The sequence below is a fragment of the Penicillium longicatenatum genome (genome assembly GCF_028827895.1).
Source record: "Penicillium longicatenatum strain IBT 33135 chromosome Unknown contig_6_segment0_segment0, whole genome shotgun sequence".
NCBI lineage: Eukaryota > Fungi > Ascomycota > Eurotiomycetes > Eurotiales > Aspergillaceae > Penicillium > Penicillium longicatenatum.
Window position 1 is genome coordinate 2,019,810 of NW_026643123.1, and position 22,931 is coordinate 2,042,740.

Sequence of the window (22,931 nt, forward strand, 5' to 3'; positions counted from 1 at the left end):
AGAGTAAAGAGGTTGAAGGTTGCAGGTGTGAAGAGAACATTGAAAAGAGGTTGTTTGCGGGGTTTGGCTTATCGGAGTTCTCCACTTTAGCTCATCTATAAAAGTGGAATTACTGTATGTGGATTCTCACCACCTTGTGTTTAGCTCAAATTATAAGTAGTGTATAAATTTGAACCTTTATCCATCATGAAGAGTTTAAGTTAACTGAAAAAAAAAATGAAAAAAGAAAAAAGAAAAAAGAAAAATTATTGAGAGATGAAGAGGAACATGAGGGTATAATAGTAGATAGCTCCTCAAGGTTCTGGCCTCATAGATCCTGAAGTGGTCAGATATTTAGGATTGGAAGCATGAATATGAACGAGTTAATGCAAGAAGCATATGAGCTTCTCGAGGTCCAAGCTCGGGATCCTTGAAGCTCAGTGGCTTAGCTTTCAATTTGAGGAAAGCAGGACCTGTGGACAAAGCTAACCCAACATCGATATCCGAAAGCCTCAGACGAATTCCAAGGGTATGCCTACCACTCATTATGACCCAGTCACACAATCGCTTCATATGAACTGATTACTCCTTGCTCTATTTCGTCGCATCTGCCGGGGTTACATGCATCTGACATTCAAAGTTAGGACCGCGAGTCTAAAAACCGTGAACCGTGGAATACACATACCGTCTCTGCAAATCGCACCCACTCTTCCACGCCCTTTACAAAAGTGTCGTCCGCCGCAGGTAGAAACTCATGCTGCCATACAATCATCTCGTCAAAAGTACCTTGTGTCTCAAGAATCTTGACCGGCTCCTCGGGTCCATTCTCGAGGATTTCAACGTCCTGGTCTTTGTCTGCTTGCTGAGAAGGTAATATACGATCTGTGGGCATTGCGACAACTCCTGTTGTAAGGAAAATACTTGCTTAGCCAGTGTACTTCACACCGTCCAAAACTGGTGATACACATACCTTGGTATCCCTCTGGAATCGCAACACGTCGCCCGCGGAGTTTTCGCCCTCGAAAGTGTGCACTCTGTGTGTTGTCTGATGGTCGTTATGGATTAGTCAATTTGTCTGTTACCGCAATCCAGCTGAAGGGATGTGAGATGTCGCGCTGCGTTCTGGCATACCTTTTGCGTCTGAGACGGGAGTCCAAAAGCGATCGCAGGACGCAATTGGGCCATCATGGTGGATTTGACAGGGGAGGATATTCGGTGTGAGCTGAGGAGAAGACTCGTCTTTTTGTTGCGTCTTTGGCCCAGGGCCTGCTTGGAAGGCGTACATGCCTGGCATTATTGTCGAGTCGAGTTGAAGTGCGTGGATTCTAGTGGTGGACTGGTGGTCTTGGCGCAGAGGCTGCTATATTGAGTTTCGAGTTTTTCTTAGTAAATAATTGTAGCAAAGAGCTGAGTCCAAGTATCAATGGCGCCTCTGTGGATTTGGTGATCAATATGGAGGATGTTGGATTTGCGGAGTTAAATTTGGAGCGCGTCGCGTTTCCGCGTTAAGTGGAATTGGGCGGAGCGGGATCTACTCAATGCGAAACGAGATCGGTTACCACGTACTCCTGAATAAATACAATTATACTGATAGACTTCTTGCTTATGATTATGTTTGTGATAAATATTTCAACTCTTTGAAATTGATGCAAATTTGGGGTATACAAAATTTCTCTACAATAAGTACAGTTCTTGCGATGCCTCATGCCGGTCCCGGCATTACCGCTTGCGAGTAGTCTTCTTCTTTTTCTTCTTCTTGTCTCCCTTATCCTTGCCTTCGACAGGGGTCCTAACCGGCCACTTCTTCAAATGTTCCCGCTCAAACGAGTCCTTCTCCCGTCGATACAATGCCATAGTCGCCCGGGCATCTTCTACTGAAGAGTGCGCACCTTCCTGGATCTTCAATCCAAGATAATGCTCTGCCAGTACCTTCAATCGCGGGGAACCACCACCAGCAATCTTCCGGTACTCAGGGTGCTTGCTGGTGTCCCGAATATCGCGCTTGGGATGACCAAGTAGCAAAGCGTCTAGGTCGTTGCTCACAGCATGACCGACGAGGATGCGACCCTCCATAATCTCGGCAACTTCCTTCTGTACTGCTTCTAGGGTTCGTGCCTCCACCATGTGTTTCGGAGCAATGCCACTGACATGGGTTCGCCAATCCGTTACCATCTCCTTGGGTCGTACATATGAATCATAGACTTGGTCACCATTGAAGTTGACGATACTGACGCGTGCAAGGACGGAATCGTGGTCTGGGTTTGGGCCTACGCCAACCATCTCGCAATCCATGGCAATAAATTTTCCGAGCTCGGCCCTGGAATAAAAAGTGTGAGTAACATTAAAGACAAACAAGATGAAAGGGTATAAAGGGACTACTCACGTTTTTGAACGGCCCTCATTCACCTTGTTACTCCGAGCATCGGCCGCAGGCTGCGCGGAGAATCCAGCACTGGATTTTCTTCGTAGAGCAGGAGCTGAGTCTCCACTATCTGCGCTTCTGGAGGCGTCACCCATCCTTTGTAGTTTATAGGCACTTGGCGCCTGTTTTGTCTGTTTTTTGTCGGCAAACTTGTGCTTCTTGACAGGACCAGATGCCGAGTCACGGTCTGAGGCTTTGCGTTTTGTGCTTGATGTGGTGGTTGATGGGCTATCCTTCTTCAATGTCGCCTGTAGCTTCTTCCAGTTACTGGAGAGGCCACTCATATTCATTCCGACGGTGAAATTATTGTATCACGGCTTGTGCATGGCGGGATTGGAGATAGTGATGTCCATCAACTTTTTTTTCTGGCAGAAAGAGCGATAGGAACACCGCCTTCATATTCCATTTGGAACTAGACCGTATTAGGCACTTCATAGATTGACTGCCAGGAATCAGCCCTCTTTCCCTCGATCTTGTCAGATATGATTTTGCGTCATCTATTTCCTTTTCCAGGCTGAGATAAGGCACTAATACATGAGGAATTATAATGATGTTGCTCGGGGTGATTGGTAGATCCAATAAAGACTGTGCTTGTATCTACAGTCACTGAAAGACCTAGTATAACATTGTAATCCTGAATTGAATTTGAGACCCATTGATTGTGCAAACAAAATTTTATGTATGTCCAAACGCCAATGCACGCTTTTACCTAGGTATTAAGTAACAAGAACAGCAGTTTACTCGAAGCCAGGGACCTTGAAGTCTTTGGACATCCACTTCTCGGTGATCTTTCTCTTGGCCTTGCGAGCCTGTGTCACTGGCTTGCGTGATTCAAGCTTGCCTTGAACAATCAGTGTTCGGAACCGATCATCCAACAGGTTTCCTTCCGGTTTCAGCAGTCGGAGGGAATCCTGAAGTTCATCAGGAAGAACAAGCTCCAATGGCTTCTCTGGGGGTCTGTTATGATCATTAGTAATGGTCCATGTAAAGATGAGATAGGATGATACGTACGCAAGCTTTCCTCCAAACGCCCTGCGTCGAAGCTTAGTATCGTCACCCTCGTCGGAGTCATCAGCATCAGAGTCGTTGGAGGTGTTGATCGCCCGCTGTCTGGCCTCTTCGGCGAGTAGCTCGACTTGCTCAGCCTGTGCTTCTGTCGCAGCCCGCTTCGCCTCCCATTTCGCCTGACGCTCGGCCTCCTTTCGCCGATTGATCTTGTTGCGCTGGGTCTTGCTCTTTCGCTCAGGTCGCTTCTTGTTCAGCCACTCGGGCTTCTCGTATTCGCTCTCAAAGCCCTCCCAAGCGCTTTCATCATCAGACTTCACTTCGCCATCGTCACCTTGTGCTGCCTCCTGCAGGCGCCTCTTTTCCTCGTCTTTCTTTTCCTCTTCAAGGCGCTTCTTCTCTGCCTCTACAGCAGCTGCACCTTGTTCTTCTAGTAGACGGTCCCACTCTTCAAAGACGGGGTTATAGCTGTGCCCTCCTTGTGGTGTGCGAACTGATGGAATGCGCTTTCCATTGGCGGCAAGCGACACTGGCGCATGCTTGATGGTCTCCGGTGCGACCTTTGCCTTGGGCTTTACCAGGAAATCAAAACGGGGGTCGTCCACAACGGCCGATGTAGTTGCCTCAGCATCCTCTGCCCAAGGATCATAGATATCACTCCCGTTAATCTTAGTGGTAGGGGTTCCATCCTGAGCCACCTGCTTCAAGCGCTGCAGTTCCTTGTTGCTGACCCAATCCTTCTTGTGCTTCTTGGTCTTCGGCTCGATGACTCCATCGGTGACATTGGAGTTGATACGCTTGCGACCGTCTAGAGCGGGAATGAGAGACCGCTGGGCGATAATCTCGTCCGCCTTGAGCGGCTTGTGCTTCTTGGAAATCTGTCTTCGCACATCTTCGTTTCCAGTAGTGTCGAGAGTAAACAATTCGTCAGATGGCTTCTCTGAAACAAGACCACTAAATTATATTAGCAAACGATCTCTGGTTGGAAGGAAGAGGCCCAAGTAAAAAAAGGCAATGATAAAACCATACCCTTTGATCTCTTCATCTTTCAACTGGCGCAGACCTTCCTGCACTTCAGTAACATCGACATTCTTGCGCCAAGCCTTCTTGCCCTTACGGGAGGGCTGCTTGAACTGGTGAGGGGCATCCACAGATTTAGACATGGTTGATGCTCTTATCGTTTGAAAACCCGAAACCAAAAAAAAAGTGAAAAGCCCCAAAAATCCGGATCTGCTGACTAAGGAGGGGCGGTCAATTCGGGCGGTGAAGGACCTCGACTCTTGGCACAACCCGTCTTTTCTGGCTGCACCTACTGCTGCGCGTCAGTTCAAGCCCGGGGACTCTCGACTTTTCATCTCCCCGGAGACACACCGTCAACTTAATTATTTAATCGGTGCTTGAATTATTTGACTGTAATCCCGGTCCCGATTGCGCATCATGCCTGTCGTCAAAGGAGGTGTCTGGTACGTCCAACCGTTACCCTGCACCTATATGATCGCTACTAACCATATCGCAGGACCAATATTGAGGATGAAGTGCTTCGTGCAGCTGTAAGTTTCTCTTATCATCTAACTTCAGATCTTGCATTGCTTGCGTAATGCTCACGCGATTATAGGTATCCAAGTATGGTCTCAACCAATGGGCTCGAGTCTCCTCTCTCCTCGCTCGGAAGACGCCGAAGCAATGCAAAGCGCGCTGGATAGAATGGCTGGACCCTGGTATTCGCAAGGTCGAGTGGTCACGAGAGGAGGATGAAAAGCTTCTGCATCTTGCTAAACTGATGCCCACACAATGGCGTACCATCGCCCCCATCGTCGGTCGTACCGCAACACAGTGTCTGGAGCGATACCAAAAACTTCTGGACGAGGCTGAGGCCCGTGAGAATGATGAACTTGGATTGGGCGGACCGGATGGTGGAGAGGCCGCAGCTCCCAGTGCGGATGATGTTCGCCGCTTACGGTACGTTGGTTCATTTTGCACAACATGGCATTCATACTAACAGCTGAATAGCCCCGGTGAGCTAGATCCCGACCCAGAGTCGAAACCTGCGCGCCCGGACACCATCGATCTGGATGAAGATGAGAAGGAAATGCTCAGCGAGGCGCGAGCGCGTCTTGCCAACACACAGGGTAAAAAGGCTAAGCGAAAGGCCCGAGAACGTCAATTAGAAGAGTCCCGTCGACTCGCAGTATTGCAGAAGCGCCGTGAGCTCAAGAATGCCGGTATAAATGTGAAGGTTGTGACTCGGAAGCCGGGTCAGATGGACTACAACGCAGACATCCCATTCGAAAAGCCAGCTGCACCGGGATTCTACGATACTGTGGAGGAGGAAGCACGAAATGAGCGCCAGCGTGAAATGTTCGACCCTCGGAAGCAGCAGCTAGCCAACAAGCGAAAGGGCGATCAAGATGACGATGCTGAGCGCAAGAAACGGAAGAACGACAAGAACAGCAATTCGGCTGCATTTGCGGCTGCTGCACGTGCGGGTCAAATGCAAAAGATTCGGGAGGCAGAGCAAAGCAGTATGCGACGTGGCCTGGTTCTGCCTGCTCCCCAAATTAGCGAAGGCGAGATGGAAGACATTATTAAGATGGGCATGGCTGGGGAAAAGGCCAGCAGAATGAGCTCAGACGAGGAAGCCACTCGGGGACTCATTGGAAAGTATGGATCGATTGTTGGAGGTACTCCCATTCGCACGCCACGTGCTGCTCCTGAAGAGGACCGCATCGCAAATGAGATCAAAAACATTCGGGCTTTGACCGAAACACAATCCTCTCTGCTTGGTGGAGAGAACACCCCCCTCCACGAAGGTGGTTCGTCGACTGGCTTCGATGGCATCGCTCCCCGAAGGCAAGATATTGTCACCCCCAATCCCATGGCCACACCGTTCCGACAGGCCAACGGTATGGGCGCAACTCCTATGCACGGTGGAATCGGGCCTGGTGCTACCCCGCTGCGCACACCGCGCGATCATTTCTCTTTGAACCAAGAAGGCGCAGCTGGACAGCTGATCGGCAGCACGCCGCGAGATATCAAATTGCATGAAAACTTCACACGTCAGCAGATCCGCAGCAAACTATCTTCGCTTCCCAAACCCAAGGAGTCAGAATGGGAATTGGAAGAGCTCCCATCTGAAACAGCTGAGCTCTCAGAGTCTGTCGCATTCACCCAGGAAGATGCGGCCGAGCGGGATCGCAGGGAGCAGGAAGCGCGGGAGCTGGCCGCCCAGGCCGAATTCAAGCGTCAGTCGCAGGTGTATCAGCGTGGTCTCCCTCGGCCGGTCGTCCTTGACATTGATGCTTTAATGAAACGTGCTTCCCAGGTTAACAACTCAATCGAAGGTCTGATTGCCCGGGAAGCTGCTGTACTCATCGCATACGATTCTCGGAAACACCCGGTCCCTGGTGCCAAGGTTGAGGGCAAGGCACCCAAACTGGGACGCCCAGACGATTACTTCATGGATTCAGCCCGCGCGGCCATTGCAGCGGAAATTGCCTCCGCCGAAGCCCAGCAACAACAAGAGGAGTGGCACGAGAAGTTTGACGACGTTTGGTCGTCAACTCGTGCCAATGCTCTTCCTGGCCTAGATGGCTATGTCGACGATGAAGAACAAGATCAATTCCTGGAAGAACAACGGATGATTACAGCCTTCGATAGCGTTCAAGCATCTCTTCTCGCCACTGCCGAGCAGGGTAACAAACTCGAAGGAAAGCTTGCCAAGGTCCATGGTGGATACCAGAAACGGGCCAAGACGCTCCGCGCCAAAATTCTCGAAGCCAGCACGGCTTTGCCCAAGGTCCAAGATGAATTGGACTCTTTCCGCACACTCCAGATCTCCGAAGAAGCAGCTATTGCTCGGCGCTTGGAGAAGCTACGAGAAGATGTGTCTTTTGTCATGCGTCGTGAGCGGGAGGCCCAGGAATTGTACAAGACACGGAAGGATGAGTTGGATGAATTGGTTGCTGGTACCGCCACTGTGAATGGGTGGCATTAAGATTATACCATACCAGGACCTTTGCTATATTTTTTTTCCTCTTGCAATCATGACCCATTGCAGGCTTCATTTGTGTATCATTAGGAAGGTCAATTTGCGAGGATCATGCAAATTCATTCGGAGCTTTACATATCCAGTCTCGCGCGCAACCAGTAAACACAGTTAGCAGGCTCCGATCAACTGACTAGATATCATTTCGAGCTAATACTTTAAAACATTTCAGTGCCGGTAAGGGTTTCAAGGTAAAAACTGTTCTTGGTGGGTTTAAAGTACATATAGGATATAGTAATCAAGCATAATAAGGCCATTATACTTGATTAAAAAGAAATATTGGAAGTTAGTAGAAACAGGTTTGATAATCATGAACTATTTATTGATGAGTCCCACAGTCTACTCGATGTAAAACAGCTTGAACTTGGATGAGCCTCCGGGAAGTCATCTCTGCGACAATAGCGTCCGATATAGAAGTATAATCATATTTTTGTTCATCATGTCGGAATTTTGGTTGCTTGTAATCTTGGACAATAGGCGTAAAGCCTTCAAGCATATCATCCATGTGGTGACACGCTACTAAGACAACGTTAGTAAGGAATCCTAGTAGTTTTGAAGACTTCGGAAGATCAGACTTATTGGCCTTTTGAAGGTTGATTACGAAGTAGTAGAAGGCTAGAAGATGCTACAGTAAAATGTCGAACTTATTCAAATATGTATATAGCACGCCAATGATATTCTATCGCAAAGCAGTGGCGGATGCCGCGAAGCCCAAACTTGGTCAAGTAAAGAACTTCGGGAAGCATCAACAAATGCATCTTAAACCTAATCCCAATGAAGCCGTCGAAAGTGTTCATCAAGGTTATCTTTTCGATTAAACAATTCTTTGCAGTCTTCAGCTGGACACTAGAAGAACCCGGAGAAATATGCTGCGTCTCAATGTGGCGCATGAGCACTGATTTGCGGGTAAATGGACCAAGATTCTTGCAGTTTTCCCACCTGCACTCGAAGATTCCTTGCTTAGCTCTAGAAAGCGTGTTAGACTTCAAGTGATACATAGAGAGGGTGGGCAAAATTGTACCTGCGCTTGCATTTGTGACAACAAGGGTGTTGTATCTCTTTTTGGACAATACATTTGTGGGCGCCCGGTTGCTCGCTGCTTGGCTCAGTGGCCGCAGAATGCATAAGTGGCATTCTATTAGAAGCGGTATTGACCCAGGAGCCGGTGACGGAAAGGTTATCCAGGTTCTCCGAATTCCCAGCACTACTGGTCATGCCCGGAAAACACCACGTTGAATCGTAGTTCGGGGGACTGATGTGGTTGAGATCAGCCAATGTCCTACCGTTCTCCATAGAGTTGGAGGGCCCGCGGTCTATGGCTGACAAATTTGGCCCAAACCATGAGAACTGGGAGATCGTAGACGGTGTGAAACTTGATGGCTTTCCATGGTCTCGATGTTCTCCATAGTTTCTAGGTATTTCAGAGGGGAAGAGGAAGCAAAAGGCCACTCCATGGTAGCCGAGTATAATAACAAGCAGATGATAAAAGAGAAGGGACTTGTTTAGAAATGGATACTCTGATGAGGAAGAAGACGAAAGAACAATCTAACGAGAGACACCTTATATAATTAATGAAGTCCCTAGCTAGCAATTCTTGAGTTCGTCACATTAATTATAGAAGCTGTCATCGGCCGCCGCTCTAGCTAGGTTCGTATGTACTCCTACAATAGGTCCGTGCTACATTACGTCCGTGCCTTTGCAGCCCCGGATGGTTGGTTGCATATCCTCGCGGTGGGTCTCAATTCCCAGGATCCAGGTATATATGCATTTCGCGGATGGAAAATTAATATTGCACACTCTGAGGTGCAGGGTTTCCGCCCCATTTGATAGATACCAAAGGCTCAAAAGTTTGCTGACATTTGGTTTTATTTTAACTAATACTACCACACAAAGAATGAGAAACCATTCGCCGCATAAGAGCGAGATTGAGTGTATCTATCTAAGAGTATAAGGCACGAGGTATATTGAATGAGATGAATTATAACAACTTTCACGGCGTTTATAGGACATTTGTATTTCTGGTCTACTGTGTGGCCACCTAAGCACTTCTGCTCAGTTCCAATGTGCTTCATATGTTTTTAAAACAGAATGAAAAGCAGTATCTTGGAAATCAGGCTCAAACTTTGCGGCTTCAAGAAGTACCGTGCAGGCCCTGAGAAGTAAGATCACATTCAACTCGCTCTTGTGGAAGTTCTCATTGCAGTCAGTGCTGATACAAGCAGTCCAGCAGGCACGTAACTTAGCTCATATGGCAAAACTCCCTTATAAGTAGCAGGAGACAAGATAACATTGAGCTCCTTGACTTCCCGCTCAAGCAAAGCATTGATTTACACCAGCAAAATAGAGGTACTTGGGTCACAGCATTACATAGTGCCTCAAAAAATAGGGTATACTGAGATCGCTGGCAGATTGTTTGACTCCGGCGCGGATACCATTGCGCCCAGGTCGAGTCTCTATGGACGAATTGCGTTGGAAGATCCCGCTGGGTTCGATCGATTGACACATAGCTCTTCTAAAGAAGGGCCATCTGTGCGGAAGACGCGTGAAGATGTGAATGAAGTGCAAAAAGAAAAGACTAAAAAAGTTATCCGGACACGCGGAATCGAACCGCGGACTTTCTGATAAACTATAAATCTATTACAGTCAGATGCGATAGCCAACTACACCATGTCCGGATTTCATGAAAAAGAAAAGGCTGTGAATACATTATGATAGGCTGTAAAAACGAATTCTCGAGCTTGCCCGGAATTTCATTCATCAACCGGATCTTGAACTCGAGTTATGCGCCAATACCCAATTTCATGCCTCAACAATAAGACACCCATAATCTAATGCATCTTCTATCTATTCTCTCGGATCTTCATATACCATATTTAATGTATTTTGATATACTAATATCAAGTAGCGCCACATTTAGGGGAAATCCAACTTTGAATCTTTGGCTCTTCCAATCTGATTCAGACACGCAAAGATTTCGAAGGCGAGCATCTATATGTCAACTAGACAAGTTCCATAAAGACCTCCATACATATGAATAATTTATTAGAGCTCTATCATGTCCATGTAATCTCGAACTATTCTGGATGGGCGACCCCTCTCACGCCATATTTCTTGCATGTCCATCTTGATATCCTTTTTCAAGGTGCACGTACGCACAAGAATAACGATGGACTGAATCGAGGTTAATGAGCACTATACTGCTTGGCATTGAAAGGCGTACGTATACCTCCGATTCTGAGCAACATCTACGGCTGTGTTGGTCGTCCTCCAACCCCTGACTTTCTTGAGTGTGGTCGGTATGGCTGTGGGTGCGATGGTGTATTAGGTGCTTTCTCTAGGGGAGATCTGGTGGTTGGATATGACGTGTGATAATCATTTTCACATCTGCTTCTAAGGTTCCAAACGTTTGTATTACCATAGCCTAATCGGACTCAATGTGCAAAATACCCGTCATCTTATGGATTAATTAGTTGATTAACGTTAACTTAGTCAACGTAACCAGCAAGCGAGCTGCGCAGCCAGAACACCATAGTAAAAGCGAAAAGATACAACCTGATACCTCGGCAACGCATATTTGTGAAAACGTTTCTTTGTGACTTCATGCTGATCATATGATATCAAGCTACTTGAGAGGATTTAGGAAGTTCTCATATCTTACCTAGTGGTTATTACTAGAGATGTATATATTTCGGGCTTTAATTAACGTGATATTCGAGATCGTGATGGATAGTTTATAGATTTTCTTGGGACTGATACGGAATGCTGAAGGGCTCTATGGGGAGCTACGTACAAGGAACCAAATGGATTGAGTTCGTGGTTGAAGAGATATGACTTTGTAATATATCGCTTTACTATGGTATTTCAGCTGCGCAGCTCGCTTACCGGTTCCGTTATGTAAGACTCACTAAATCGATCACTAAGCCAGAGGCCATGCTTGATCTACTTAACAAGTAAAAGCGGCAAGAGGGCGAGCCATAATCCGGAAAGGGAAGCTAAGAATCGTCAAAGGAAATCCGGTACATCGGTAAGAGAAGGTGCCGACTCAGTGTCACTCTCTAGTCACACTTACATCCCAGGGCAGCCTTATGTGAGTAAGTAGTTACCTGAGTCTGTACTCAATAGCGAAGCTGCTCTGAATTTTAATGTTTGACCAAGACTGCGGCGTGTTTCATTATCAATTGCCCAGAACCTGGCCAACACCTAGTATACGTTTCAGCGCATGAACTTATCGAATGGAATGGATTCACAATGACTTTTGGGCCAGAGACCCGCGAGACATGGCTAGAAAAGCTTTTCTGCTTTTGATGTTCCTTGGTCCCTGGTTTAAAGGATTGTTTTACTTTACTTGATACCTGCACTACTGATTCTTCCCGCACACGAGTATAACTACCCCATCAGTCTCTTTTCTCCTTTCTTGTCATAAGTCTCTTCTAACATGCCAAAGCATAAACTCATAGCTGGAAGCTGGCTGTATTAGGATCTCATTTCTACGAAGTCCCCAGTCAATCAAGTGGTTCTTTCACTTTTCTCCTGTGTACGTAGCAACACCCTGCTACGTGGAAACAGTCACCATCGAGCTCTCACTTTGCAGCCAACCTCAATCCAGCGATACTTTCCCGATGGCCCGCCACCGCTCCAAGACCGCCTCTGCCAAGGGTCTTCCCCCAAAGAAGACGAGTGTCAAGGCCCCTGCTTCTGTCAAGGATGACAAGTTGATTCTTCTTTGGATGTGCCTATCACACCATTCAGGTGAAGTGAGCCCCCCATGTTCCCAAATCCTTGCTCAATTCCATCAATGTCATTCAATCTCTGATGTCCAAGTTTTCAGATTGACTTTGACGCCGTTGGAGCCGCCTATGGCATATCCCGCAACTCAGCCCAGCAGCGCTTCTATCGGTTGCGTACGTACATGACAATGCAGGCACTCCCCGGTAAGACAGCACCCGTTCAGGCACCTACCACCGATGAGGAACCTCTCGAGGAGGACAACGAGGTCGAGGAGGACAGTGAAAAAGAGGATGGAGATGACTTCTAGAGGGGAGATGGTTTCTATCTACAGCAGAAGTTCCGAAGGATACCTCTGAAGGGAGTTGCGCTGAGTCAATCGCGTGGTTCTGAGTCGAATCAAAGAAGACCTTAAAGGCCCCAAAGAAACCACTGTTTCATTTGCATAGTAAGATGCACTGTGGTATAATGTATGAGACAATGTTGGAGTTGACATTGCAACCTAGGTTTTCCAAACTAGATTGCTTGGAACACGGTGCACCTGTGTAGAAAGGATATTATATTAACCTCGAAAAACGTGCAATCCTGATTTCCAGGGGCCTCTGCGTAAGTATTCTGATTCTGGTTCAGGCATCTTTCTAACCTCTGGCTGTTCCATAATTCCCCATGACCAGATGCGGCTCCCGCTTACTTAATCCCTATTATCGATCCGCCTTCCTCGCCACGACCTTCAACCTCAATCCATCGCGTATCGCATCAAATTCATCAAATCCATCATCTAGACTGAGCCCACATCGGCACACAGTTGACAAGATGGGCGTCCGGGACTCCCACGGTGAGGCGACGGGGACGCCCGACCCCGTCGAGAAGGGGTTCGCAACCCTTAACACTGTCAGGTAAGTCCTTTTCACCGCTAAAGAGAAGCATGAAATTGTTTTCCAGGCCGCGGTTTCAAGTTTTCCCGGTCGCATTTACTGATCAGTGGGACAGGATCGGTGTGAAGGCGATGGTGCAGAAGGTGAGTCGCGACAGCGCAGAATCTGGTGATCTGTCACGTGATATGGTTTTGACCGCGACTATAGGATGGTGAACTTCGGAAAGCGGAAATTCTGTCTATTAGGCAGCGCAAGGATGGCCCATCATTCTAGTATGTGAAACTATAAATATCTTTGAGTTGACAAAGCTGATCAGAATGACAGTGTGCATTATGTTGACTTCAACAAGCGTCTTGACGGTATGTCGATCCTAGAGCTCGGAACAAGTGCTCTCGGTTGTCAATCAGAATATGAAATGCTGATGCAATATGCAAAGAATGGATTCACGCTTCTCGCATTGATCTGTCCCAGGAGGTCGAGTGGCCCCAGCCAGAGAAATCGGATAAGAAAAAGACCGGCGCTGCAAACAAGGCGGCACCCAGCAAAAATGTCCAAAAGCGCCCTCGTGCTGATAGCCGTGAGGTCTCAGGGACGCCAGATGCATTAGGTGGCAAGAATGTAAACGTTGACAAAAGTCATCGGCCATCAAAGGCTGGTGGCAAAGAGAATATCGAGGTCCAGACACCTGGCGACGCATCCCTCTTCCCATCGGAAGCGGCTTCTGTCGCAGAGACACCTAAAGGTGACTCAGAAGACGTGGATATGACAGATGCCCAGGAGCTCAAGGAGGATGAGGTCAAGACAGCCTCTGGAGAGGTAATCTCTCGAGGAGAAGAAATCGAGCGACTCCGCACCAGCGGTAGTATGACACAGAACCCGACTGAGATTCATCGAGTGCGCAACCTGACCCGTCTCCAAATGGGCAAGTATGACATTGAGCCCTGGTACTTCTCGCCGTACCCAGACGCCTTTTCTGATGTAGACCTTGTCTACATTGATGAATTCTGTCTCAGCTACTTCGACAATCAACGTGCTTTCGAGCGCCATCGTGCCAAGTGTACCCTCGTCCACCCACCCGGTAACGAGATTTATCGCGACGACAACATCTCTTTCTTCGAGGTCGACGGTCGTCGTCAACGCACCTGGTGTCGCAACTTATGTCTTCTTAGCAAGCTTTTCCTCGATCACAAAACTCTTTACTACGATGTGGACCCCTTCATGTTCTACTGCATGTGCACTCGTGACGAAACAGGATGCCATCTCGTCGGCTACTTCTCCAAGGAAAAAGACTCTGCCGAAGGCTACAATTTGGCTTGTATCCTGACGCTCCCGCAGTATCAGCGTCGTGGTTTCGGTCGGCTGTTGATTTCCTTCAGCTACGAGCTTAGCAAGCGTGAAAACAAGCTCGGTTCTCCCGAAAAGCCACTCAGTGATTTGGGTCTTCTTGGTTATCGTCAATACTGGCGCGAGACTCTTGTTGAACTCCTGATAGAGCCAGGCCGCGAAGCTATGAGTGAGAATGAGCTTGCCGTTCTTACCGCTATGACTGAGAAGGATGTACACGAGACTTTGGTTGTTTTCAATATGCTTCGATATCATGTACGTTTATCACCGTCATTCCCTTCAATATTTCATCTCGACAATCTTGTTCGTTTTGTGTGCTAACGTCCGTCTAGAAAGGAAACTGGGTCATTGTTCTCACAGACTACGCCGTTAGTGAACACAACAAGCGCCTGGAAAAAGAAAAGGTCAAAGGCGCTCGGAGGATCGACCCTGCTCGCCTCCAGTGGAAGCCTCCGGTGTTCACTGCCTCCAGTCGGACCTGGAATTGGTAAGAAGTACAAACGTCAATTCGGCGTTTGCGTTGCTTCTGCCTTGATTTCGGGTATTGATTGCCTTGGGACCAGGTGGTAGTAATGGCTATGATGCATGACCAGGGGATGGTTTAATGGTGTTTTGGGCGATTTCAATGTGGTGTTTTGGCTGGGATTGTCTCTTTCCTATGACGAGCTGGACTTCTCTCGGGTCTGGCAAGTGTACCTTTAAATTTCAAAATACGTTACTATCTAATTTTCGTCAATTCACGGCGCGGCTGCAAAGCTGTATCCTATAATTGATGCTTTTCATGCGACATTCAATACGGATCACAAAGAACAAGGGCGTTGTGAATTACTTTCTTCATATTCGAGTCAAATTCATCAAATCTTTCATGCTCGTTCTTCTATAAAAGGAAATGGAAGTAAAAATTGACTTTAAGATAGTCCATTGCTATGGCTGCATGATACAGAACGTAACCCGGCCCATGGGTAATCCGGTAGAATGGGAAAACAAGTGCGTGGGTGACAGTCGACGTAACATGTTGGGAGACATTGGAGGCAGATAAAATACACGAGAGAAGTTCCACCATCAGCACCCCGAGTTGAAAGACATTCCTCTCAGCAACTATAATTGCTAAAAATCCAAGTCCCATAATGGGGTTTGCCTATGGAGATGGATACCTGTTTCCATCACCGAGAAAGGTAAAGAACACCGGCGCCCTCGGATCCTCGGTATCAATCACACTCCAGTTCACAGCCAGATTCCGAGGCATGCAAATAAAATTGGGAAACACAAAAGTACACACATGAAGAAAGCGGGATATTGTAGAAGGGGGGAGGTCGAAGTGGGTAGAATATGGAAGGGATGAGCTGTATTCCCACACTGTACTCGACATTTTCCATGGCAAACGAAAATATCAATCACATGGGGAATAACCACAAACCATGCTTGGTATGTGTAGTTGAAGCTATGGGAGAACGTTGAGAAGGACATTGAGTAGTGAAACCAGGCGTGATGCGCACAGTCATACAAGTCGAAATGGTGAGAAGCGCCTTCAACTCCTCTCCGCTGAATAAACCCCGAAAGACAATAAGAATGACATCTTACTAAGAGCCAATCTGATTTCGGGGCCCCCATGATGCGTTTCGCGATTGATGACGAGGGGAAGACGTTGGAGCATTGCTCTGCTGGGACGAAGAGGACTTCTTGTTCCAGGTAGATCCCCCGGATGCATCGCGCGGCTTGGGGCCCTTGCGAGCGTTTTTCGGATTAGACGAGTTGCGGTGACGGTTTTGACCAGGTTTTCTAGGCATGAGCACTGTCTGGCAGGTCTCTTGACCAGGGACTCGTACAGCCACACGAGTATTCCCGTGATTATCTCTTTCACCAGTTCCAAACCAGTAAGAATCAATGCTCTGCACCTGCATCGGCTTCAGCTGCTTAAAACGTGTTCGAGAGAGTGGAGGAGGGCCCGAGGCATGCCATGCGGCGGGCGGAGCCATGTTGGGGACTCGAACACCGGGCTGCGAGCCTGGCTCACGATCCTCAAAAATTGCTTCTGCCTCTGCCACCTGGCGCGCAGCAAGGTCTCCATCACCAGTCTGCACACTGACTTCAACCTCAACTTGGTTGGGGAAAGAAACAGACACTGCTGCGGCTGGCAGCTGAACATCAAGAGGCTCTTTCGTAGCAGAAGCGACAGCCAAGACGCTCTTCTTCTCCGGGGAAGTCTTCTTTCCAAATAGACCGTTGAACTTCTCTTGCCAGGAAATTGCAGCCGAACTAGGTACAGGAGTAGGGCTGGCCTGCGGGGGTGCCGCAGCCATAGAGGCAAACGTCCGTGGAGGTGCAGGCACAGCAACCACGGCCTTGGGTGGCAGCTTGACAACAGGCTTGGCAGGAGGGAAATGAACCAGTGGTCGGCCGGGTCCGTTAGAGTACACTGGATGAGAATATTCCTCTGGGGGGGGGAGGGGAGGGGCTTCGCTGCGCCTCAAGTTGCTCCACTGTTATACGCTTGGGCTGCTCGGACACATGAGGGAAGAATCTTGAGCTGCGGGCAGGCACATTTGTATGGGAACGCGCGTGGCTATCTGCGAACGAGAGGCCATCTGCAGGGGTCTCGAGGCTGTTCAAGGGATTCGAAGATGACGTAGCAGGCTTCAAAGTTTGGTTGTTATGTTGAACATCGACATTGCGCCTCACAGGCTCAATAACAGGTTCAAGAGCAGGCTCAATTGGGGGTTGAGTAGAAGCCTTAGGGTCATCCGTCGCAGGAGCTGCGGTCGTGCGTCTAACTCCATCATCACTAAGCACGACTTTCCTCCATAAATGGTTGATTGTCGAGGGTGGCTTAGCAGGCTGATCACGATTGGCATGCTGAATTTCCTGTCGCCTCTTTTGAGTCTCTTTGAATTGCTGGCGAAATTTGTCACCGGCTTCGCCCTCACGTTCCTTGGCAATGAGACCAAAGTTTTGCCAGGCGTTGACGCGGTCAGCCTGCCACTGAGGGGTTTGAGAGCTAGGTGGACCGATCGGACCAGGGCGGCCAATGGGACTCAGCGGGTCGTAAGAGACATGTCTAGTCTCAGGTGATGGCAAAGAAGGAATCGTGGCTGCTTCCTGAGGGGGGAAGGATGAAGCAGAAGGCATGGTGGGTTGATCGAGATTCAGCTGGCCGCGTAGGGGGAGTTCTCGGGAGGGGAAGCCACCAAGGCTTGGGTCAAAGATACCGTTTCCTAGGGTACGATCACTGCTCAAAGGCTTCCATAAGTTATTCACTGAGGGAGAGGTCGAAGGAAGGTTGGGGCCAGTCGACCAAGGAGCGTAGGAATTCGAAACGTTCAAATTTCCTCGCCGCTGGCCATCTTGGTCATCGACTTTGGGATCTTGAGGGCGAGGTTCAGTAGGTGGGTGATGGATGGAGGAAGGGGCAGTTGGGGGATGTGAAGAATCGTGGTGGGGGGAAACAGCACGACGCAAGTGAGGTGAAGTTTTGTCGGTTTGTTTTTCAGCAGCACGTTCCCTTTCATTAGCTGCGACAAGTTTCTTCACTGAATCCGGATGGTGAACTTTCATCATCCCATACTGCTTAGGTTCACCCGTAGGCTCCGGCACAGGGGGCTTGGGAGGTGAAGATACCACTGCAGCAGGAGATGTGTTTGACACCGGCGCCTGAGGCTTGCGACTCTCGATGCTATCCTTGCGTTTCTTATCTGGGGGAGGTCCCAATGCTGCAAGCTTCTGACGAATTCTTTCTTCTCTAGCTTGCTTTTCTTGCTCCTCCTGTTCTAGACGGCGCTGTCTAGCCTCCAATCGTTTTTCCTTCATAATGCGCTCTTGCAGAACAAGCGGGTCTTCCTGCGGCACTTCCGGTGCTACAATTGGAGCTGGCTGGTTCTCCACTGCCGAGGATTCACTAGCCATACTCAATGATGGTGGTGCAGGCAATCCTGCTCCAGCATGACGATTTGGTGAAGATTCACGGACTTGCCCCGGCTCACGACCCATTAGCGCTGGATCGGCCATACCATTTGCATGAGAGCCTCTCCGAGCATCATTGTATCGTGGGGGAGGCGCATCTCGGCTAAAGGACAAACGACGACCAAAGCTTCCACTTCCGCCACTCACATTCGACGAAGTGCGACGACGGTTCCAGCCCATACCATCCTGGTGACTTGATCGGTGTGTTTGGAATGCCGCTGACGGTTCCGCAGGTCCGGCGTGTTCGCCATGGCTAGGCCGCTGCAGCACAGCAGGAGGCCGAGGGCCCTGATCCTGCCGCCACGAAGGTTTTCTATTATCTGCCACAGGCTCGTAGCGACCAGATCGAGAGTTATAGAGCTCTCGAGGCGCCCCCGAAGTTGTCTCCCGCCAAGTGCGATTGAAATCATCGGCCGCAATCTCTTGGGGAGGAAATCCGCCATGATGACCATCTTCTCGGTGGGGGTAATTAGCGTGGCCGCCGCGGGGCTGCGATACTGGAGGCGGTTGCAAAGGCGGGTTCACTGGAGAAACCCTCTCCACAGGAGGCAGCGCTGCCCAGGGAGACTTAGCCGGCAGAGGTGCTGGACTCGTCGAGCCCGAAGGCATGCGGTCATTTGTTCCTCTAGATGAAATACTTGCGGCCTTGGCCTGCCGCTCAGCGCTAGCTCCAAGCCGGAGTACAGTTGGATTTGGTCCCACGGAGGTAGTTGGCTTCGGCGCAGCTATTCTAGGGGTCTCTTGCACCGCTATCTGCTCTGGAGGTGGCGCCTCCTTTGGCACTGGGACGCTTTCCTCTGGCGGCGGTGGATGGTCAGTATGAGTGAGTGTGACTTTGGTTCCATCCGTCCATTCAATTGTCTCGGGCGCCCAGTCATCTTCATCATCGTCGATATCCGCCCATTTCGATTCAGTCCCACCAGCATCCTCTTGGATTCTGGATGTCATGTGGATACCATATTGTTGTTTCAATTCTTCATCCGTCAAGTGCTTTTGTGGTGGCGGCTGAACAGCTATATTGACGATAGTCAGTATTTACGTGCTCATCTGTTCCGTCAATATGAACATACGTCGATTTTTGTTCCAGACTTGATTGGGGTCTGGGCCCGACCCGCCTGACTTCGCACCACCTGCACCGGTCTTGGAGGTGGAATCGCGCATTCCGCTGGTAGTCTTCGCAACCAAGCGCGGGCGTGAACTGGGTTGTGGTGTCCCAAGAGGAGTAGTAGAGGCAGAGGGAACTAAAACTCTTTGTTAATAACAGGCCATAGCAGAGAGCCATTATAAAAATACCTTTTTCAGGCGCTTTGGGAGGGGCAGGGACCCCCGGCGCTTTTGGCACAGTGAATTTCGTGAAAGACATTGGCTTGAATGTCGAAGGCTTCTTCACCGATCCTGTTTGCGTGTGATGTCTACCATCTGTCCGACTAGTATCCGACTCCGAACCACCTTGAGAAGCCGTATCGTCTCCGCCATCTGATGCCGAAGCTAGTCCATTCAGCTCGAGAGCTCTGGACGCAACTAGCCCAGCACCCTGCTTTGAAGCATCCTGCAACCAGTTCAGCTGATTATCCTCTTCTATTCCGTCAACGGTACCCACCATCGAAGAGCTCCCGGTATCCTTGTCACCTCCAGTCCGTTTGCCTTGAGATTCAGGCGTATCTCTCGTCACGTCGTTGGATTGTTGTTCAGATATTATTTGAGTTTCTGAAGTGGGTGCGATATTTTTGGTCTCCCCCGCGTCCTCTCCAGCAGAAGTCTTGTCGGTTGTGCTCGCAGGAACGTCGGAAGGCGAAGGCTCGCCGCCCGACAGGGTCTGATCTACCACATCGCGGCTGTTCTGCTCTGCCATAACAATGCTCGAGTCTGCGAAAGTTACAGAATGCAACATATGTCAGAGCTGGGTACTTTTAAACAAAGATTATAGTGGGATGGGATCATGCGACGCGAGAGGCAGCCGCGGATCAAGCTTGCATAGTAACGGGAAAGAGACAGGTCATACCTATTGTCAGGTTTCAAGAATCGCCACGGTTGAACTGCTCGCTTGGCTGGTTGCACCCTGGATGATCGGGGATTCCACAACCAGAAGAGGGAGTTGTGCGGGCCACCTCCCGGGGGTAGTTGGAGATTCGGTGACGGGGGTGGGTTGTGTTGCGTCGCTGATCGAGATGGCGCAAGTGGTAAAGGAGTCCACAACCCAGGAAGGTAATTTACCGAGGATAGGGAGGGAGGAAATCGAGGAGAGGGAGATGTGTCCAAGGGTGGATGATGAATACGAAGGTATTCAGGCTCGTTGAAGATGGGTCTCGGGTTTGAAGCTGAGAGTTGGCTGTTTTCGGTTAGCGCAGTCCCGGGACTGTTGTGAGAGGGCCTCAGTCATTTTCCAGCGCCCACCTTTTGATCATCAAACAGGTGAAAACAAGCTAAGAAAGAATACTTCTTTGAGAAGGCTTGGCTTGTTTAAATTCCTAAAGTTAAGAGTAGTATTCTGAGCGGTCGAGAGGGCGGCAGAGCAATTAGGAAATACGGAAGCATCGAGACATCCCGACAGGCCACAATCTACTTCGAATCATAGCAACCATACTCAGTGGGATGGGTTTTTTGATAGCTACGACAAAGCTATTCAATACGATCTGACAAATGATAATGAAACAAAATGAGATTCAATAGAGTCTCTAACTCCTACACACGTCCTTGCTCTGGGGGCTCAGAGGATGTATATACATCAATCCTCCTCCCATTTATTCAAAAGAAAACAAGTTTAGTGGGGGTGATTCTTGTGGTGGCCTGCGGAGGTAATCAGCACAACTGCAATTATCAAATGCGGTTCAGGTTAGGGCTTTCCAAGGTCACATACGGAGGTGGAAGTAGTACTCCATGCTGTAGCCCATAATCAGGATACCGGCAATGGCGTGAGCGAGGGCTATTCATGTCAGTAATCTTTGTTCTGACCATCACCATATTGCAAATACTTACGAGCACCAGAGTTCTTGTTGAAGAAACGAGCCTGGTAACGACCGAGGAGACCAGTGGCCTTGACCTGGGGAGCAGGACCACGGGGCAAACCGGCGTAGAAGTTCACCACGCGCTCCATGCGGGCGGCATCCTGAGCGGCACCGATAGCCTTGACAAATTTATTAGCGTTGATTCCGTATAGAAATGATGTTGTAATTTGTTGCTATTTCGCACGAGAAAAGCCTTCGGGAAGGGTCGGGGGCGGGAGGGGTGCCAGGTACGCTGGCTCTCAAGAACAGAAGAGTTCGGGTTACTCACGTTGGGGGAGGCGATCTATTAAAGTAGTTAGTATCATAAGGATAAATCTAGTGGCTATAAGCTATCAATTCAAGTGTGCATACCTTGGGAGGGATCAGGGTCGAAAGACCACGGCGGGCGATGTAGCTCATCTTGTCTGGACTGAATGTGGTCAGAGATTGGTCGCATTGAACAGTAATGGTGTCGGTGGGTTCGAAAAGGCCCAAAAAGGGGACTCACGGTAGTTCGCAGCGCAAGTGAACAAGGAACGACTGATGATGCAGGAGGAAGAGAACCTTTGGCCGGGAAGCGGGTGGTCGGATGAAGCCAAGCGCGCTAAACCATTTTGGGTGGCGCCGTGACCTGCACTCGGTCTGCGATTAACCTCACAATCGTTGTGTCGACTCTCTCTCCACTCCCCACTCTCCCACATTCACCATGTCGCTCTTCAGAATTGGAGGGGCTGCTGGCCTTCGAAGCACCCGTCTGCTTGTTCCTGCCAATGTCCGCTTCGCCTCCAATGTCGGCCAAGGAACTCCTGCCGTCAAGACCAATGCCTCAGAGGCTCCCACCACGACTCACAGCGGTAGCTCTTTGATCAACAAGGAGAACCCTTCCGAGGCTATGACTCGTCACCAGCCTGATTATGAGGCCACAATTGACCACGCAACCTCGTGCGCCATCCCTAGAATCGGTCTCTTTCGTGAATGCTCTCTCGCTAATCTTTTCTCCACAATATAGACTATTCTCCCCGGTTCCCAAGCGTGTCATGGATGGCAGTGAACCTGGTGACACTCTGCCCGCCGCTGTTCTCTCTGGCGCCCCGACCGATCTTCAGGCACGGACTGTCAGGTACTATGCCAACTCTTCAAAACCACAGTACCCGAACAACTCTGCTAACGCCATTCCTTCACAGAATCTTCCGCCCCGCAAAGCCGGCTACTCAATCCGGTGCCTGGCACTCACACCACTGGCGCATGGACTGGGACATCCTGCAGAAGGGTCACCGTTGGGAGAACCCTCTGATGGGATGGCAGTCATCTGCGGATAGCATGCAAGGAACCAACATCAAGTTCAAGTCGAAGGAGGATGCGATCGCCTTTGCCCAGAAGCAAGGCTACGAGTACTTCGTCCAGGAGCCCAATGAGCGCCGCGTCACTCCCAAGGCTTATGCGAACAACTTCGTTTTCGAGCCCAGGAAGCTCAAGCACATCAAGACCAAATGAGTGCTGTCTTTGGTATTATGTACATATAAATGCAGGTTTTCCTTTCAATCAATTTTTCATACCACGGAACTGTGTCTTCAAATTCTGCTAAGCGGCCCGCA

At 49.3% G+C, this 22,931-nt stretch overlaps 9 protein-coding genes across 9 annotated transcripts; 4 read left to right on the plus strand and 5 right to left on the minus strand.

Moving 5' to 3' along the window:
* Positions 1–573: 573 nt before the first annotated feature.
* Positions 574–1,273, minus strand: N7484_008945 (ribonuclease H2 subunit C; the record flags this gene model as incomplete). Its single annotated transcript, XM_057119332.1, has 4 exons — positions 574–606; positions 665–882; positions 950–1,024; positions 1,111–1,273. The coding sequence occupies 4 exons, from the start codon at positions 1,271–1,273 to the stop codon at positions 574–576; spliced, it is 489 nt and encodes a 162-aa protein (XP_056968887.1).
* Positions 1,274–1,698: 425 nt separating this feature from the next.
* Positions 1,699–2,691, minus strand: rex4 (putative 3'-5' exonuclease; the record flags this gene model as incomplete). Its single annotated transcript, XM_057119333.1, has 2 exons — positions 1,699–2,296; positions 2,363–2,691. The coding sequence occupies 2 exons, from the start codon at positions 2,689–2,691 to the stop codon at positions 1,699–1,701; spliced, it is 927 nt and encodes a 308-aa protein (XP_056968888.1).
* Positions 2,692–3,138: 447 nt separating this feature from the next.
* Positions 3,139–4,569, minus strand: N7484_008947 (ribosome biogenesis protein NOP53; the record flags this gene model as incomplete). Its single annotated transcript, XM_057119334.1, has 3 exons — positions 3,139–3,358; positions 3,413–4,360; positions 4,436–4,569. 3 exons carry the CDS (start codon positions 4,567–4,569, stop codon positions 3,139–3,141), a joined length of 1,302 nt encoding a protein of 433 aa, XP_056968889.1.
* A 274-nt stretch (positions 4,570–4,843) lies between these two features.
* Positions 4,844–7,400, plus strand: cef1 (putative cell division control protein (Cdc5); the record flags this gene model as incomplete). The annotated part of the gene is made up of 4 exons (XM_057119335.1): positions 4,844–4,869; positions 4,923–4,956; positions 5,022–5,365; positions 5,417–7,400. 4 exons carry the CDS (start codon positions 4,844–4,846, stop codon positions 7,398–7,400), a joined length of 2,388 nt encoding a protein of 795 aa, XP_056968890.1.
* Positions 7,401–12,070: 4,670 nt separating this feature from the next.
* Positions 12,071–12,486, plus strand: N7484_008949 (uncharacterized protein; the record flags this gene model as incomplete). Its single annotated transcript, XM_057119336.1, has 2 exons — positions 12,071–12,205; positions 12,280–12,486. 2 exons carry the CDS (start codon positions 12,071–12,073, stop codon positions 12,484–12,486), a joined length of 342 nt encoding a protein of 113 aa, XP_056968891.1.
* Positions 12,487–12,989: 503 nt separating this feature from the next.
* N7484_008950 (NuA4 histone acetyltransferase complex catalytic subunit ESA1) lies at positions 12,990–15,097 on the plus strand (the record flags this gene model as incomplete). The annotated part of the gene is made up of 7 exons (XM_057119337.1): positions 12,990–13,072; positions 13,119–13,194; positions 13,259–13,323; positions 13,376–13,410; positions 13,488–14,650; positions 14,728–14,882; positions 14,989–15,097. 7 exons carry the CDS (start codon positions 12,990–12,992, stop codon positions 15,095–15,097), a joined length of 1,686 nt encoding a protein of 561 aa, XP_056968892.1.
* An 878-nt stretch (positions 15,098–15,975) lies between these two features.
* Positions 15,976–20,204, minus strand: N7484_008951 (uncharacterized protein; the record flags this gene model as incomplete). The annotated part of the gene is made up of 4 exons (XM_057119338.1): positions 15,976–16,811; positions 16,885–19,365; positions 19,423–19,593; positions 19,646–20,204. The coding sequence occupies 4 exons, from the start codon at positions 20,202–20,204 to the stop codon at positions 15,976–15,978; spliced, it is 4,047 nt and encodes a 1,348-aa protein (XP_056968893.1).
* A 909-nt stretch (positions 20,205–21,113) lies between these two features.
* N7484_008952 (F1F0 ATP synthase subunit f) lies at positions 21,114–21,949 on the minus strand (the record flags this gene model as incomplete). Its single annotated transcript, XM_057119339.1, has 7 exons — positions 21,114–21,139; positions 21,210–21,275; positions 21,329–21,476; positions 21,626–21,640; positions 21,709–21,766; positions 21,845–21,876; positions 21,947–21,949. 7 exons carry the CDS (start codon positions 21,947–21,949, stop codon positions 21,114–21,116), a joined length of 348 nt encoding a protein of 115 aa, XP_056968894.1.
* A 93-nt stretch (positions 21,950–22,042) lies between these two features.
* On the plus strand, positions 22,043–22,830 carry N7484_008953 (ETC complex I subunit; the record flags this gene model as incomplete). The annotated part of the gene is made up of 3 exons (XM_057119340.1): positions 22,043–22,278; positions 22,346–22,456; positions 22,521–22,830. The coding sequence occupies 3 exons, from the start codon at positions 22,043–22,045 to the stop codon at positions 22,828–22,830; spliced, it is 657 nt and encodes a 218-aa protein (XP_056968895.1).
* Between the last annotated feature and the right edge of the window lie 101 nt (positions 22,831–22,931).